The sequence below is a fragment of the Bos javanicus genome, chromosome 9 (assembly GCF_032452875.1).
Source record: "Bos javanicus breed banteng chromosome 9, ARS-OSU_banteng_1.0, whole genome shotgun sequence".
NCBI classification, from domain to species: Eukaryota; Metazoa; Chordata; class Mammalia; order Artiodactyla; family Bovidae; genus Bos; species Bos javanicus.
The window spans coordinates 49,495,422-49,512,323 of NC_083876.1; the positions used below are offsets into that span (position 1 = coordinate 49,495,422).

At 49.4% G+C, this 16,902-nt stretch overlaps 1 protein-coding gene across 2 annotated transcripts in view; it reads left to right on the forward strand.

Annotated features, from left to right (window-relative positions):
* The first annotated feature begins 2,391 nt into the window (after window positions 1-2,391).
* Window positions 2,392-16,902, forward strand: part of SIM1 (SIM bHLH transcription factor 1) — a 70,382-nt gene continuing 55,871 nt past the window's right edge. Inside the window, exons 1-4 of one of the 2 annotated variants that reach the window (XM_061427742.1) lie at window positions 2,392-2,866; window positions 3,531-4,129; window positions 13,336-13,418; window positions 16,596-16,685. In XM_061427742.1, coding sequence (XP_061283726.1) covers window positions 3,955-4,129; window positions 13,336-13,418; window positions 16,596-16,685 — 348 coding nt within the window. In that variant the 5' untranslated portion in view covers window positions 2,392-2,866; window positions 3,531-3,954. Of the gene's footprint in view, window positions 2,867-2,989; window positions 4,130-13,335; window positions 13,419-16,595; window positions 16,686-16,902 lie in introns of those variants that run through there. The other variant, XM_061427743.1, reaches the window with a different exon arrangement.

Genomic DNA, 16,902 nt, shown 5'->3' on the forward strand with positions numbered 1-16,902 from the left:
ACCCCTGCTAGAGGTGAGCAGGGATCCTAAGAGCACGTGGGAGGCACCCGAGGTCGCGGCTCCTGCCCGACAGGCTTGGTGCCCACGGGGCCCCAGGCAGGGTCGCCGGGCGGGGGAGTGCCAGAGCCGCGTTCCTACTCCAGCCGGGTTCAAAGATTAGAAAAACAGGTGTTACGTCGCCATGCTAATTCACTCTCTCGGTAAACTCGGCTCAGACAGTTGTGTGCGGAGGACTTAGCGAGGGGGCCGTCACCATATGGCCCTGCATTCAGTTTGTTTATTAAAGGACACATTCTCAGTTCATCGACTACTGAGCTTCACTGGGACACTGGAGTGGCCCTCACCACCTCCGGGACGTCCTCTTTGGTGTGAAGACTTCCATACTGATCTTGATCTAAAGGCAAAACATTCCATTTCTTTGGCGCCAAACACGCCCTGTATGGGAAGTCGGCTCTGCCTGACCCCTCGGAGTCCCAGCGGTGGGCAAGGGTTTCGGACCGCTGTAGAGGTCCAACAGTTCTGCACATTGTTTGAAGCGGAAATAGGGTTTACGATAACCGTCGACTTAATTGAAATCCTTTCTAGAACAGTCGGAATAGAAAAATGCTTTTTACCCCTGAAGTATCATTGCTTCATCTGGCCGCTCCATTTCACTCCTAAGATCTGTCCAGGTTGGGGGCTGGGGAAGTGGGGAGAAAGAAGGCTCTCAAGAAAGGTTCTTTCACCCTTTCCAAACACCCTCTTTTTTTATTTTTTTGGCACGAGTCAGCTTGATCTAATCTGATCTTTCCAGAATCTTGTGTATAAGTGAGCTCCAGTACATCTCTCTGTGTATTCCTATTCATAAGAGAGCATTACTTGGTGGTTGAACCGCCCAGAGCCAGGTTTCTAAGTGGCTACAGCCTCTGGGGAAATGACTCCTCCTTCTAGATTAGAGTCCATTTGCTGGATTCCAGTTTGGGAACACCTATAACGTCTCTACATTTAGTTCTTTTACAAAAAAGTTCCTCACCCCTCCTGTCCAGAACGTTCACCACTTCCTCCTGCCAGGTGTTTCCCAGATGTGTAAATATCCCCAGGACTCTCCCACTGTGGTTCTTCAAGCTTACTGCCATTGGGCTGCAAGGAGGCGGTGGATGTATATATTTTTGAACAAACACTCTTAAATTTGTTCCAAATATCAGCAGGATGCCACACACACCCCTCTTCAGAGTCTATTTTCTCCGAGGCAATTATCGCCACAAAGGAGGAGTGCAACATGACTAGTGTTCTCTTTTATCGCTGATAAAACAACTGCCTCCAAGCCGACCTCCGGGAGCCTTTAAGTGGCCACTGCTGCTGCTGCTGCTGCTAAGTCGCTTCAGTCGTGTCCGACTGTGTGCGACCCCAGCCACTAGCAGCACCAAAAGGAAGCAAGGAATCGCTTCTGTAGAGAGTGATTTGCAAGTAGCAATAATTATCTTCCAGAGCGAAGGAACTTTCCCCCGTTGCTGTTTTGTTTTGTTTTTTAAATCCACAGATGACAGAGAAGGCGATTCAAATTAGAGGTTCTCTTAAAAAGAACTTGTCAGCAATAGTACTTACAAGCGTTTGTTTAAACGGTTCCTGTAAAGGATTGTAAATGCTGTAAATTCATTCATGCAGACTGTATCCTTCCGTTAAGGAATACTGGTGTTGGACTTTGGTTTCCTGAAACAAAACCCAACAACAAAAATCTTCGCCCAGAATTAGGGTAACAGATCGCTGTGAGATATCTCTATGTCAACGACTCTATTTTGGCCTGAAGTGTAACCTCTTTTCCTCTAGTGTCCCCTAACTGCTCCTCATAGGAAAACCCCGAGACTGAGCTTTCTACGGTGAACAAGTCAGCCCCCATATTCGACCCATCTCGAAAAAGACGCTCCTCTTTGGGATTAATTTAAAGATGGGTATATTTATTCTCTCTGGCGATGAATTCAGAGATGCGAACAAGAAAATATAACCCACCGGCCCTAAGCACGCCGTGAGCCCCGCGACTTGCCGGCCGAAGGGAGCAGCCGGCTGGTTGGCCTCTGGGCAAACGTTTCCCGCAGCCAGAGCGACTCCCTCCTCGCCTGTGGGGAGCCCCTGCCCACGGTCCCGACCTTTGAGGCCCGGAGGCCGCTGCCAGTCGCTTTGGGGCGCCCTTGGCACTGCGGAACCGGCGCTCAGGGGTGAGTGCACAGCCCCTAGACCCTCGGGAGAGAGGGGAGCGTGGGTTCTGCACATCGCCCTCAAGAGCCAGGAGGCCAAAAGCAGCAGCTGCTGAGGGGCAGCGCAGACTCCGTGCCCGGGGCTAGTTGGAGCGTTACGGCCACGCAGCTAGCTAGGCGGCTTGCGGAGAGCCAGGGCGCGCGGCTGGGAGGGGGGCGGGGGGCGGGGAGGCTCGGATCGTGCACGCGTCACTCAGGCCTGTTGGCCAATGAGCGTCGCACCCCGAGACGCACCGAGCCAATCAGAAACGAGGAGGTTGTGAGTGGCATGAAGAGAGGGCGGGAGAGAGGGAGCCCTGGAGCGAAGTTGAAGCTAAACCCTGTAAAGCCATAAAGAAGTTACAGGGGGGCGTTTTCGGCTTCCAATTAGCAATAATACTTCCTTCATAACAACTACCGAGGAGGAGGATTTTAAAACCACCTCGCCCGTCCCAAAGCCCGAATCCTCCCCCCTTCTCCCTCGCACCCATCCCCCAATTCATGACCGAGAGAAGAAGAGAGAGCCTGGACGCGCTCTGCTCCTCTCTGCTAGTGGGAAGCGGCGAGGCCCGCGGAGTGGCTTAGTTGGACGGTAGGCATGAGTACAATTAAGAGGTGGGCGCCTCCGCATGCTTTGCCGCCGGCAGGGACTGAAGGTAGGTGAAGTGGAATATGCCCTGCGCCCGCCCAGTGGCGCCCGCGGCTCCACGGCGGAGGAGGAGAGGCCAGGAGCCTCCCGCCCTCCGGTGCCTGCGAGGGGCTGTCGCGAATGTGCCACCTGTTAACCTGGCGCTGCCGTGCCCGGCGTGTTGCCGCCCCCGCTGGGCAGGGGAAGCGCTGGGTCGCCTCCTCGGCAGTCCCGAGGGACTCGATGTATAAGTGCCACTTTTTGAGGAATCCCTGAGACTTGAGACCCAAGTTAGAGTCAAGTTCCGGACCTACCAAAGTGGGGGGACCGAGAGGCGCCCGAGCGCTGCGGAGAAATTCTGATTTGCAGAAACCTGGCTTCCTGGGAACGTACGCCTGGCCTGGGGCTCCTAAGAGTCTCCAGAGACCTGTGTTTTGTGGTTTGGGCAACTTCCCAGGGGGCTGGAGAATGTGTCTGACGGGGGTGAGAGAAGGCGAATATTATTTGCAGGGGACTCAGTCTCGCTGCTGATTTTTCCAGATCTTAACCAACCAACCAAAGCACTGAGTCTGGCAAGGAAAAGCGGAGGCGCGCTGAGGCCCTTCCCGGCCATTTCCCCCAGAATTGGGGCGAGCGCGTGAGTGATTTTGGAGCCGCAGATGTCTGACGCTCTGATGCTGTTGTCTTCACAGTGGCCTGAAAGAGTGGTCCGGCAGTCGTGTTCTTCCCCGAGGGGCTCGGAGCCGCCTCCAAGGCCTCGGGACTGAGAGAACCCGTCGGGGATTATTATGTCGATCTCCGGAGGACCGGGGTTTGCAGCGCGGAACCGAAGAAAAGGCTGGCTCTTCGGGGTTCCCGCCGGCATTTGATACCCAGCAGGATTGTCGAGATCGCTTGCCGTGGATCAGCAATTTTATTCGCATCCCATATTTTTAAAGAAAAAAAAAATCCGTTCGCCGTTGTTCTTTCACTACCATCAAAACACTGAAGCAAAAGTCTCGTCAAAGCATGCTTTATATTTTTTTGCCAAATATGATCTCTAATTGAAAGTTTATTTTTGATTTTGGATGAATCTGTGGAACTTATGTTGTAAGAAGAAAGGGAGAACGAGACACGATGAAAGAGAAGTCCAAAAATGCTGCCCGGACTAGGAGGGAGAAGGAAAACAGTGAATTTTATGAACTGGCTAAATTATTGCCTTTGCCCTCAGCTATCACCTCGCAGCTGGACAAAGCATCCATAATCAGACTCACCACCAGCTATCTCAAAATGAGAGTAGTGTTCCCAGAAGGTAAGTGACTTTGACCAGGTGGAATTTCAAAGGTAGAAGGGGTAAGGGATTTGCCAGTGAATGGCTACACTACCGGCAGAGAAATACACGCATATGTACCTACACACTCACTGCAAAGGGAAGTTTAGCATGCTAGAATAACTAAGGACTTTGCTGGATTTAGAATTTCTCTTGCCTTTCTGTGGCTCTTTCTACTTCCCCATTAATACTTTCTCTTCTGTCCATCAGATGTGTTTGATTGGGAAGCAGCCCAACGGTGCTTTTGTCAACACTTAGATAACTGGGCTCTGTCGGAAGTACTAATAACCCAAACATGTATTTCTTTTTTAATTCCTCTTGTTAGATTTATATCTAGTAGAGAGCAGGAACACCTCTAAATTCTTCTGTTTTTGCTATGTCTAGACAGATCCATGTACATGGAGATAATAATTTCTCAATATGTCAGTAATTCAGCAGATGAGGAGCAGGCAAGTTCATGAACAAATATGTTCTGAATTTACCCAGTTTCTCGACTACTTATTGAAAATTTATCTGAGTTGTTGAGATGGTCACAGATTCTGAGACTAACTCTGATTTGCAACTCTGGGCTTGATATTTTTTCTGAGATATAAGATTGAATTAAGATTACTTGCCTGCTTAGAAAATATCTTTTAGGTGGCAGGTTGGCAAATGAATCCCTGGGAAAATTGTCTTATAAGGCCTAGAAGTTAGAATAGCTGAACTGTTGACATGATTTAAAATGTGTATTTAGATTATCAAGATTCACTGTGTGAAGACAAAGTAACCTTCATAGAATACTCTCGTGTATAAAACCATTTATATTCAGTAGGTGAAGGACTCCTCTCTCTTCTGTTTCCCCATCTTTTCCTTTACTCACATTCAAATAACATATAAACAGATTTTTAAAATATTTTAGATATGTCTTTGCTGGGGAAGGACGATTTGGAAGTGTAAAGAAGAGAATACTAAACAAACAAATTCAAGAGAAGGAACCCTGTTTATTTACAAACCAGAACGTCTTATTTGACCCAGAGAGATTTATGTTATTGTTGATTTTGGATGTTTGGAATTTGTTGTTTCTTTTAGGGAAAAGAGGGAAGGAAAGAATCACTATTGGGCTTTGAGTTTCACTTTGCTTCATTTTGACTACAAGTTATTATCTGAATCAAAATCTTGCAAAACATGCCCCCGAATTAGTCAGGAGCACTAAAGGACAACTTTTATAGTTGAGTTTTAGCCCAAAGCTATTAGTAGTATTATGGTCATTTTGTCTTAAAGCAGTTCCTTGAACTATCTCATTTGACCTTGGAAACTACAGGAGGAGAGGAATCAAAACCTAACACACCTGAAAAGTTTTTTTAAAAAAGAAAAGAGAAAAAAGAAGGAGGGGCAACTTATGTAATAAAAAAAACACACTTCCCATTCAACCTGTGTTGAGAATTTCCGGTGGGAAAATTTCTATTATGCTACATTGCCTTGTGTTTAAAAAAGAGATATCGTTGTCTTTATACTGTCAGCGCCTACTTTATAAAAATAAAGCTATTGCGAACTCCGCTGGCCGCTCTGTTCCTAACAGGATTATTAGCAGTGATTTGTCAGCCCCTGCGGTCTCAGTGGGCTCCCTTTCTGCGTGATTTCTAGCGGGTCTCGTCAATTATCGGTGCCGATGTCGCTCGCTGTTTGATCAGAAGCAGCATATGGTGCTGCTTGTGAGGCTGCGAGTAATAGCGGAGGAAAAAAATAGCGGGTTGGCTTCCCGGGCGGGCACACAGAGGGACAGTGCGCCCGGGGAGTCGCTGGGCCAGGGGCTCCTCTGTGTCGTGCAGACCCCGGGCAGGCGCGGCCGGAGGGAATCGGGCTGGGTTTTGTTGTTTTGTTTTTAAGAGAGCAAGCTTTCTTGTTTAATTTAATGCTAACTCCACAAATTATAAATTGCGTGATAAATAGGAGGAACAAAAAGTAAACCCTCTTAGTCAACTTCTCATTAATTTTAAAAAGAGCGCGGGTGAAAACTCCCGCTGGAGTCCCCTTGTTGGCCAGGCCTGTCCCCTGTGGCTACTTTAAAGGCGATGTACTTTCTGCAGCCCCACTCACCTTCCTTCAGAGCTCTGGCCAGGGGCCACTCCTTCCTCTCCCTTCTTTGGATGCGTGCGAGTTTATGGGGAGGAGGGGATGGACGATGTGTGAACTCTGGGCACATCATTTATTTCCCCAGCTACTGTTGAGCTCATAACTCACCCGAAGCCTCCACCGGGTGAGTTAGGGTCATCCAGACAGCTGGTTCCTAGGGATGAGGTTTTAATTTTGAGTCTAGATTAGCTTCAAAAGTCCAAAACCCAGATTCAGCCCTTTAAAATATTAAAGGACAACAGCAACAAACAATAAAACCAACAGTTTTCAGGAGCAAAATAATCACAAGGCCGCAGAACCAAGCACAACCTGCAGAGGGTGCCAAATTTGGGTTCAGCTGTTGCCTGAAGGCAGAAAGGTGGGCAAGATTAGGTCCATGCAGTGGGGGAAACTGAGCACTTTTTATGGAGGTAATATATTTTAGTGTGGAGAGATGGAAAGAATTTGTTTGAAAATGAAGTACATTTTTACATCTGTCCTGACACCATCCTAGCACATAGTAGGTCTTCAACAAATTTTTAAAGGTGAGATGAAGGTAACTATTTCATCACAATAAGCCTGCTATCACATGTAATGTATGGATTTTGCAAAGTATATAATCTAAAATAATTCTAAATCTGGTGGCATCAGTTATTAGGCATAAAAATGACTATAAAATTTTACTGTTTTTGCTCATATTACATTTTATTTATAATACCCTGTAATGCCAAAAGATTTAAACAGAAATCCTTCCATACTTACACATGAAAAAAATGAAAGATACTTAAAATATAGCTACCCTCCCCCCATTTGTTGAATACAATTCTTAACCACCCTGCCCCCAGGAGTCTAGTAAATTCCTGGTTTGGGAGCAAATTTCAGCTTTTATTTATCTCAATAGATAAAACTGAGCTGTTGAGGGAAAAAATCGAGGGAGAAGGAACAGAAGAACGGGATATGGGCCCCTGGAATAATTAAGAATAAAGTATTAAATTGGAAATTTCATAGTAAAAATAAAAACAAAATCTCTGGGACAATTAGTGGGAAATCATTGGAATTGCATATCCCAAGTGGTAACATATTCTATTTTAAAACAGCCTTGCAAAGGAAAAGTTGGCATATCTGGATATATACGTCTTTGGTGTTCTCAAAGACAAAGAGGCAAGATTAAAAAAAAAGAGAGAGAGAGAGATGTTATGACTTGATTTGTATACAAAAAAGAACAAGTTCAACTAAAATATGTATTTGTTATCCAGTTATAATACAGTTTTTTACTGGGGGCATAGTGGCTTGCATAGTGTGGCCTTTGAAAAGATCAAATGTTTTCAAATCTATGGCCATTCAGTATCTTGGTAACATTACTGCCATTTCTTTGTCAATATGTCTTGGCAAAATAAAAGTAATGACAGAATTGAAATCAGTAACCGTGTAGGAGTCTCTACAAAGTCTGGAAAGAAAAGGATAATTAAACAAACCTCCACAGACACTTGCTCTAATATTCACCTCAAGACTGAAATCCTTAATCACTTTGTATTTTTTTGAGGCTGAGAACTGAAAGAGGAAAAGAGGCCCCATTTCCCACGTGGATGGGTGATTTAAGGCTGTTTTTCTTGCTGCTTGGGGAAATGATTGAGCATTAGGTTTCCATGTTTATTTTCTTACAGAAGTTTTTCTCATTTAAACGCCTTTAAGCACAGTTTATGCTCCACGCTGGGTTTCTCTGTTTAATTCCAGTTTTGATGTTGACTTAAAATGTAGAGTGCAAAACTAAACTCTGGGCAGAGCATTTGCAAGGCAGATTTATGTGCTAGAAATTGTAGACCAGATCAATGGAAGAAGTACTTTTTTTTTTGAAAAGGGAGTAATCATTAATAAAAACAGTAACAATAGCAACAACAGCAAAACTATAAAAACAGGGTATGATAAGCTATGGCAGAATACTTTTAAGCAGGGTACACTCTTCTGAAACTAAAATCAGGTTAAATTTCCAGGGGACAAACCTGATTTCTAGGGGGAGTTATTTTTCAATCTGGGGGAATCTTGGCAGATTCCAGGTTTTGCAGATACAAATGTGGACACAGAATTCAAATCTATGAATTCTTGCCTCATTTCTTTGTCGGATCAGGTGTTTCTCAAGAGAATAAGGTTTAGTCCCAGCTAAAACCTTATGATAATAGCTGTGCATTCATTGTCAGTTTATGGTCCACGGAATTTTAAATTTTGCATGGGGACGGGGAATCCTCAATTATTTTGCAACGGGCCTCCTAGTTAGAAAACACTGAAACATTGTCCGAGCATTGAGGACCAAAGCTTCTTCCTCGGGTAGCGCCATTGGGCAGACGGCTCCGGAACGGTATCACTCGACCTCCGTGGCTCTGACCAGTCCAGGGACAGCGACCTTGTCGAAGCCCTCGCCGCCGGGGAGGCTTGTAGGCCAAGGCCCGCGGGCCAGATCCCCACCGTGCGGCCCATTCTCTCCCCGCGACGGCGGCCAGTGACCCGCTCGCCTTGGCCCCGGTAGCCGAGAGTGCGCCAGCTCGAGGCCTCCGCGCGGTGTCTCCTCACGCTCCGCGCGGGCCTATGTTTCTGCCTTCCTGGGGCGTGAGGGCGTCTCCGCCCGCCGAGCCTGGCGCTGCGCGGGCCACTGCCCCCAGGCCCGGCCCTCCTCTAAAACTCCTCTAAAGCCAAGATGCCGCCCGAGGCGGAAAGCTGTGCGTCCCGACCGCCAAGTGGAACCGAAGCGGGACAGGCCCGCCCCGCGGAGCGGACCAGCGGCCTCGCTCGCGCCGGTCTTCGGACGCCCAGCCCGGCCAGCCTCGAAGGTCCGGAGTCTTGGGGAGATACTGCGTGAGGCTCTCAGCCGTCGCACACTATTGTCAACGCTTCGTGCGTGTCCGTCCCACGGATTAGTCGGGACCTGGCCGGACCCGGCCTGTCCTCGTTCCTGCAGTTCGTGTTCTCCCGGGCTCGGCCCCGCCCGGGAAGCCCTAGCTCAGGGGCCGAAGCACCAACCAGCGCCCAGAGAGTGTCAGCGCTGCGACCGTCGGTCTCCACCCCAGGTTCACACTGACAGAAGTGGATACCCTGGGCGCGGCTGGGGGTCTCGGAGGCAGGCAGGGGAGCACCGGGCACACGCGCACTCCGGGGCCCGGGACCCTGCACGGGGCAAACCCCAGCCCCGCGCGGCCACCAACGTCGTCGGAAGGTGGGCCACACCCGCCAGATGGCCCAGAGGCCAGGCGTCCCAGGTTGGGGTACTGAGTGCGTTTCGGTGCGCGAAGCAGCCTTCTGCCCAGTGACCGCTCCAGACCGCTCGGTCTGGGCCAAACGCTCCTGATCTCCGTCCCTCTCTGCCGCAAAGAGCCCAGCCGCTGAGGCTCCTGGAGCCGAAACACGAATACCACTTGCTCTGAGGCTGAAAGGGTTGCACAGTGAGAACGCGGAGGCCCTGTGGACAAACCAGGTGGCTGAGACAAGTCCCCCGGGACCAGAAGTTAGACGCGGGGTCTCCGAGGGCTTTTCCCGTCTCAGTCACCAAGTTGTGGTCAGGTCATGGGACAGCTCCCTGTCATCCAAGAATTGAAGGTTTCCGGGAAGGACAATAAGGAGAACACCTTTCTATTGAGATACTGTGTTTATTTATTAAAGTGGGGGTGGGGGCGGCGGCGAAACAGTAGAACAACCTCTTCTCCTCCTCCTCTTCCTGACTGGGTGAAGGAGGAGATACCTGGTCTGTAATCTATATTTTGTCAAGGGTATGAAACTCATTCCGAAGGAAAAGCTCGATCAATTTATTTTTGCTGCTTGCAATAACACAGCTGGATGATGCTTTGGGCTCACGCTAGACTGGGGCTCATCATTCATTCGCCAAGAACGGGCCTAAATTGTGCCTGTGGGATTAGGTCAATTTTAGTGGATCTACTTCGCCTCATTTGGTTACTAATTGGTTTCTTGTTTTATAAATCGAAATCTCATTTTCAGGAAATTACAAAACCCGTGCAGTCAGTCCATTGAGGTAATCCTTGGGTCAGGGGGTATTTAAATGGAAATGGCTCAACGGCGCACTGAGGGTAAAGCAACAGTGAAACTTCGCCCGGGGTTTCACGTGAAATGTGAGCTAGTCCTTTAGATCCATAATAGATACATCCCTTCTAATACTACTTATGTAAATATGATAAACCAGACTTTAAAGGGAGAGGGGGTGGGGAGAAGAAAAATTTATCTGCTAAGGTTAATGTGGCATATCTTGGAAATCTTCCAAAATAGATTATGTTTTCCTTTGTCTTCGGCCACTTTAGCTGGGGAAAATCCTTTTGTCTAAAACCCGATTTAGTTATCGCCTCCCTCGCAGAGCTCCTTCTCTCCTTTGCAAAATCCCGTTCCCTCAGCCTCACCGAATTACAAGAGAATCTTTAGATCTTGTTCCCACTGTAATCCTGCCGCAAAGGGAGCTGGTTTCCTCCTCATTTTAAACAGACAATCAAAGGATTTGTGAATTTTCTGCGGTAGGTCAAGTGCAGAAACGAAATCTCAGCTTACTCCCTTCTCCAACAGAAACTGGGGGTGGGAGCGCGTCAGTGCGGGAGGAAGGTAACGGGGTCTAGGGAGAGGGGTCTCTGCTCCCACCTTACCCCCGGCTTTTTGAGAGATGAAACCCATGCCCCGGCCTTGGAAGGTGTCCTGGGCCGGCTGAAAGGAGAGCTCAGAGCCCTGATCTTAGGTCAGAAAAGCCCAACAGGTAGAGGAAGGCAGCCAGTTCTTTATAAAACATTAACCCAGACACAACCATGTGCGGGAGGTTTCAACCGGGAACTGAAGAGAAGGCAATGCTCGGTGAAAGCAAAAGGTTCCTTAAAAGGTGAGGGGGTGGGGGGGTACAGGAGACGGCGCGGGAGGCTCCTGTCACCCTGTGCCCGGCCCGGCTGTTTATTAACCTGCAGGGAAGTCTTGCTTTTCCCTCGTAGGCGCATAATAATGAGGCCGCCCCCAGAGACCACAACCAGCCGAGGCTGGGGCCGGGAGTTCGGAACCGGTACTCAACTCTGAGCTCAGCTCGGGGGGAGGGAGTTTCAGATGATTCTGGTCCGGAGGCGGCTCCCGGGTGTCCCCAGCCGCTTTGGAGAACCCTCGTAATTTTAGAATAGGCGTTTGTTGGCTCCACGAGCAAGTTTCACACCCTTTGGGGAGCTGCGGAAGGCACAATCCCAGACGCAAGGCGGCTGCGGCCACCTCCCTGCCCGCCGAGCGCCCGGCCCCTCGCCCCAGGAAGCTCGGGGCTTTCAGGCCTCCGTTGGGCCCCAGCGTCAAAGGGCCAGCGCCACCCGAGTACCGAGCTCTACCGGCAGGATCCTTTCCCCCCCCCCCCCCCCCCCCCCCCGTGCGACCTCCTCGACTACACCCTCCGGCCACTTCTTCTGGGTGGGTATGTGTGATCGGGGGTGAAACCAAGAAATAGAGCTTGACTCAGACGGCAGGAGCTAAGGGAAAGTAACAAGGCGAAGGATTGTGTGTGTGCCGGCTGCTGTGGCAGGGCCCTCCGGAACTGTCCAGGAGGACCGCAGGGATCAGGGCAGTGGAGTCACTCTGGGGAGGGAGGAAGAATCAGGAGGAGTTGCTCAACGCGAGGAAGGGAGAGGAGTCTGGGCGAGGGCGGGGGTTGGTGGGGGCGGATCAGTGTTTGCAGAGCGGCGGGGAAATCGTTAGATTTATTTAGATGTGCAAACATCCAGAAAAACCCGATTCGCGCTTAAGGGGCGCTCACGGTTACTCCTTACCAGGGTTTTGATCGCTTGCTTCGGAAGCAGTTTTAAGAGTCCCAACTCTGTGTTTTATTCTGAAAGATCCGCCCCCACCCCTATTTACAATGCAAGTGTTTGTCATTGGGTACTTCATAGTGATTTGTCCCATAAAGCAGTAATTCAGTAAATCATCCCCCCCCCCAATTTTTATCACGTTTAACCTTGTTCAGTGGTGGAAGCATAAAAGAATTGGACTACCTAGTTATGTTAATTTCAGCAGCAACATTGTTAGAAGATATTACCCATAAGTAGTTTAACCTCTGCAAGTTTCTTCTGTCTTACTTTTCATTTTCTTCCTGAAAACAGGTACTATAGCAGACTCCATATTAAATTTTGAAAAATGAGCCACGGGCATACAGGGAGGTTTATTTTTCAGACATCACCAGAGAACTGATTTGTGGCAAAGCCTGGAGAGAGCTTAAGGTGATAGCATCAAGGACAGGAAGGGGCAGTCTTTGTTAGTAGTTGATGCCGGGGAATTAGAGAAGAGGAATGATTCCCTATGTCCAAAATGGGACATAAATATTGTAAGATGGTCTTAGCACCTGAAAATAAGTGGCTTTCAGAAAAGCTCCTGGGTTTTTCTTGGGGTGGGGTTGGGGACCTGAGGTTAGGACGCGTTAAGGCTGCTAGGAGAAAGAGGAAAGGCAGAGGAAGGGTTGCGGAGGGTAGCTGGTGCTGGAAGCCATCCCCAACCAAACGAATTTTTCCGAAGCGTTTTAAAGTCAGAGGCCAAGGGGAGGAAAAGGGCTGGAGAGCCCCGCAGCCAATTAGAAAGCCCACCAGGAAAAGCTGTCCTTGGCCCGCAGTCTCAGGTCTTTCTGGGCAGGCCGCGGTATTCGCTGAAAATGTGGACACCCTCGGCCTCGTGATAAGGATGATGAAACTTGGGGTGAGAAGTAGTGTCCCTCGCCCTTCTAAGCACATTAGTGAACCTGCACAAAAGTTATCGCTCTGCTGTTGTGTCGGGCCCCTTCTGGGCACAGACTGACCTCAAACGAGGCCACTTAGGATGCTGCCAGGGTGGGTGAGTGGGGCGCTCAGCCAGGACCCTGTCCAACCTGAGAAGGGCCGGTAGTGCAGAGGGAGAGGGAGTCTGACGTCTGTTAAACTCCTTTGGAGTTGAGAGGGCGGAGCCGCAGTTGACTCAATGGGTTCCCGAGGTCCAGGTGGAGAGGGAGCCCGGACGGTGTCCGGTTGTGTGTGAAAGCTTGCCTGGGTGACAGACCCACTAAACTGCTTCTCAAACCGCCAGCCGGGTCGGAGTGCATCTTTTAAGGGTGTCTCTGTGTTTCACAGGGCTTGGCGAGGCGTGGGGCCACTCGAGTAGGACCAGCCCTCTGGACAACGTCGGCCGCGAACTGGGCTCGCACCTGCTCCAGGTACTGACGCGGCACGTGTGCGAGGGCCCGAGCCAGGCTTCCTGTTCCCCAGAAACTGGGAAACTGTCCCAAGGTGGCCGTCTCACACGCGGTCCCTACGACTCCTTATAAAGTTAAAATGTTAGGCTCCGGACCTCGCTGGGTGTGGAAGTCTCCTGGCCAGGTGGAGAGGGAGGAGCAGGTGACAATGGGCGCGTTGGGTTTGGAGGGGAGCCCGTTAAGGCCACAATCAGGACTGCTGAACCGAGGGAGGGGGCGCCATCTGACACCACTCGGCAGAGGGAACTGCAGTCCTCGGGCCAAGCTGCCGAAACCCGGCTGCACAACCGTCCGAAATGAAGAATTTATCCCGGAAATAGCCGGGATCTGGTAGAAATGCCCGTCAGTGCTTTAAGCCCACACATTCCGGATGCAGCTGCGACCACAACTTGTTTCATCTGCGCCCTGTAGCTCCCAGGGCTCTTTCCTCTCTCCAGGCGCCCTCATCCCAGCCCTGCCAGGCCGTGCAGGGACCCTCGCGGTAGCACACATACCTCCCCAGGTAATGAGTTTATCCATTGTGGAGGCGCCCATTACCACGTTGTTTGCAGTGTACACCGTTTTAAATTGTCCACTGCCCGAGTAAGTCACCTAGCAAATATTTAAAATAGTAAAACTCCCCGTGGAATTTTTAGGCTTGACACTTGTATCCCACCCTGCACCCCCTTATTCTTGTTATTCAAGTCCACCAAAGCTCCTCACGTGGGAGCCTTAGCATCAGACTGGGGACTCTCAGATGGTCCTCCTTCCCTGGCCAGGCATGCTCAGCATCTCATGGCAGGAGTGGCCTGGCCTTTCCAGTCTCATCACTATTCAGTCCCTCTTTCAATCCCAGAGGCCAAAAGAGATTTTAGTTTCATAGGGCAAAGAGAGGCCCTGTGTGAGCATTCCCTTCCAGGTCTGGCCTCCACACCCCTGAATTTAACTAAAAGGCACTATCTCTCCCCTTTCTTGGGGACACCTTCCATCAGTTGTCTCTCAGCAACTGACCCCCTCCGAAATCCCTCCATATTCCCAGCTAACTTTCCTCATCAATATAAACAAGAGAGCACAACCCAAACAGTCACCCCTTCTAGTCCTTGCCCAATCTTTTTCCTCATCTTCATCCCAAACTCCTCACAGGACTTAGTGATGCTCATCTCTTATCTTACCTGACCTCGTTCATTCCACAAACACAGGAGGTCCAGTTGTATGCCAGGCAGAAAGCCCTGCCCTCATGGAGCTGACATTCTAAGGAGAGCAGCCTTGCATATCCATTCAGGTGCATAGTATAACAGTGGTGTGGGTGCCATGGACAAAAAGAAGGTGAAGAAGAGGGCTGTGTTTAGTGGTAAGACAGTTGCAGAGGACCTCATGGGGAAGGTGACATTTGGGCAAAGACTGGATGGAGGTGACATGGCTTGCTTGACATTCTGCTTCTCCCTTAGTCTCTAAAGTAGCACAGTTTCCTGGATTCTTCCCCCTCTCTGCTTGCTGTTCTAGGTTTTCCCACCACTGTCTGACTGTAAATGCTGGCATTTCCCCAAGGTTCCAGCTTTGTTTCTCCTCTTACAGCTTCAAGGTTTCCTGGGTTATCTCAGCCAACACCACCACATCAACTCCTTTCCCCACATTTGCATGACTGCTTGTCTAGATATCCCTCTCCTGAGCAACAGACCTTTATTTTCTGCTGCCATCTGGACACATCCAAATGGAAATCTGCCTATACCTGAAATTTAGCATACCCAAGACAAGAATTCACTATCTCCTTCTTCCAGACTTCCACTCATACTAAAACTCACCATGCCTCTGTAAATTTCAATGATCTTGAAGTCAGTCTCAGCTTCTCTTTCTACCACCACAAACCACAACAGCCAGAATCATCTTAGACTCTTTCCCTACTCTGTCTTCCTTGAACCACCAAGTTCAGGCTTGACCATCCCTGATTTCCTCATCTCCACTCTTTCCTCCTATAGGTCACTGTCTACATTCTGCCAGAAAAATGAAACAAAAAACACCACCAACACACACACACATTTAAGCCTGCTATTTATTTCCCTACTCTGTTGGAACCTGATACCTGCAAAGCATCTCTGAATTCCTCAGACTGACATCCCAAACTCTCCAAAAATCCAGCACCAGTGTATTTCCTCAGTCTCATCTCTGGTACACCAAACTTACCATGCCTGAATACACCAGATGCATCCTCTCCTCTCCCCCAATGCCTGCTTTCTATATATCATGCTTCTGTCTAGGATGACCTTCTTCCCTTTTCACATTGAGGCTTCCTCCTCAAGGTTCCGCTCAGACAGCTCTTCTAAATTCTGCTTCTCTGACCACTCTGATTCTCCCCAGGTCTCAGGCTACTCAGCCTCTAGGCCCTCACAGCACTGTGCATTCAGCTGTATGGTCATTATATCGGCTTTAGGTCTGTTGTCCCTTATACATTTCTGGCTCCTTGAGAGCAGGATCTGACTCATCCCGATGCTCCACCACCTGGACTGAAGCCTCATTCACAGAAATAAAGAAACGGTGAAAGTCTAAGATTTCTCTTCGTGGAGAGCCTGTCAGTTTGCTACATCAGTGTAAACACACACATATACTCTGTAGCACTTCTGTGTGGACTTGCTCCCCCAAAAGACTCTCATCTCCTAAATCCCCCTCTCCTGGACTCTTTCCAGAGCCACTGGCCAACTGCCTTCTGTCTACAAACTTTTCAGACTGCCAGCCCTTCCACATCTCCCAGTGCCCGCTGTTCCCCAAGCCCCTCTAGCATGCTTTCCATTATAGAATGTCCCACCATGAAACTCTCCAAGACTGACACAGGAAACCTCTGGTTTTCTTAGTACCCATCCCACCTCTTATCACAGGCTATGGTTTTCCCCCAGAATGTTTGTGTATGTGTAGCTATGTGTGCTTTGTTCATTTCTTGAATCCTCAGTCTTGGAGGACAGTAGCCTCACCCACCACTTCCTCCATGCTTACAAATTTGGAATGAACAAAAGAACTCTTGTGGCTAGTTTTCTCTTTCTTTTTTTGCCCTCCTTCCTGCTAGCCTCTGTCTACTCCATCTCTCTGTACTTCTGTATCACTCCCCCCACCCCCAATTTCTCCCAATGCCCCAGAGGGCTCTCCATTCAATGGTTTCTGTCTCCCCAGACCCTGGATGGTTTCATCTTTGTGGTGGCCCCAGATGGGAAGATCATGTACATCTCTGAGACAGCCTCAGTCCACCTGGGTCTTTCTCAGGTAGGTGAGTGGTCCACACCTCCAGCCTTCAATATTTATAGCCAGGGCTGGAGGCAGGGGGTGGGGCGGGGTGGGGTGGGGCTTTCCCAAAGCTTTTCTATGTGTTTCTAGGACTGAAAACATCTCAGTTGACAGGAGGTCTGGATCTTCCCCTTCCTCTAATTGTCCTTTAGCATCCACCCTAAGCCCTTTTGGATGCCTTTTCCAGCTGCTATAG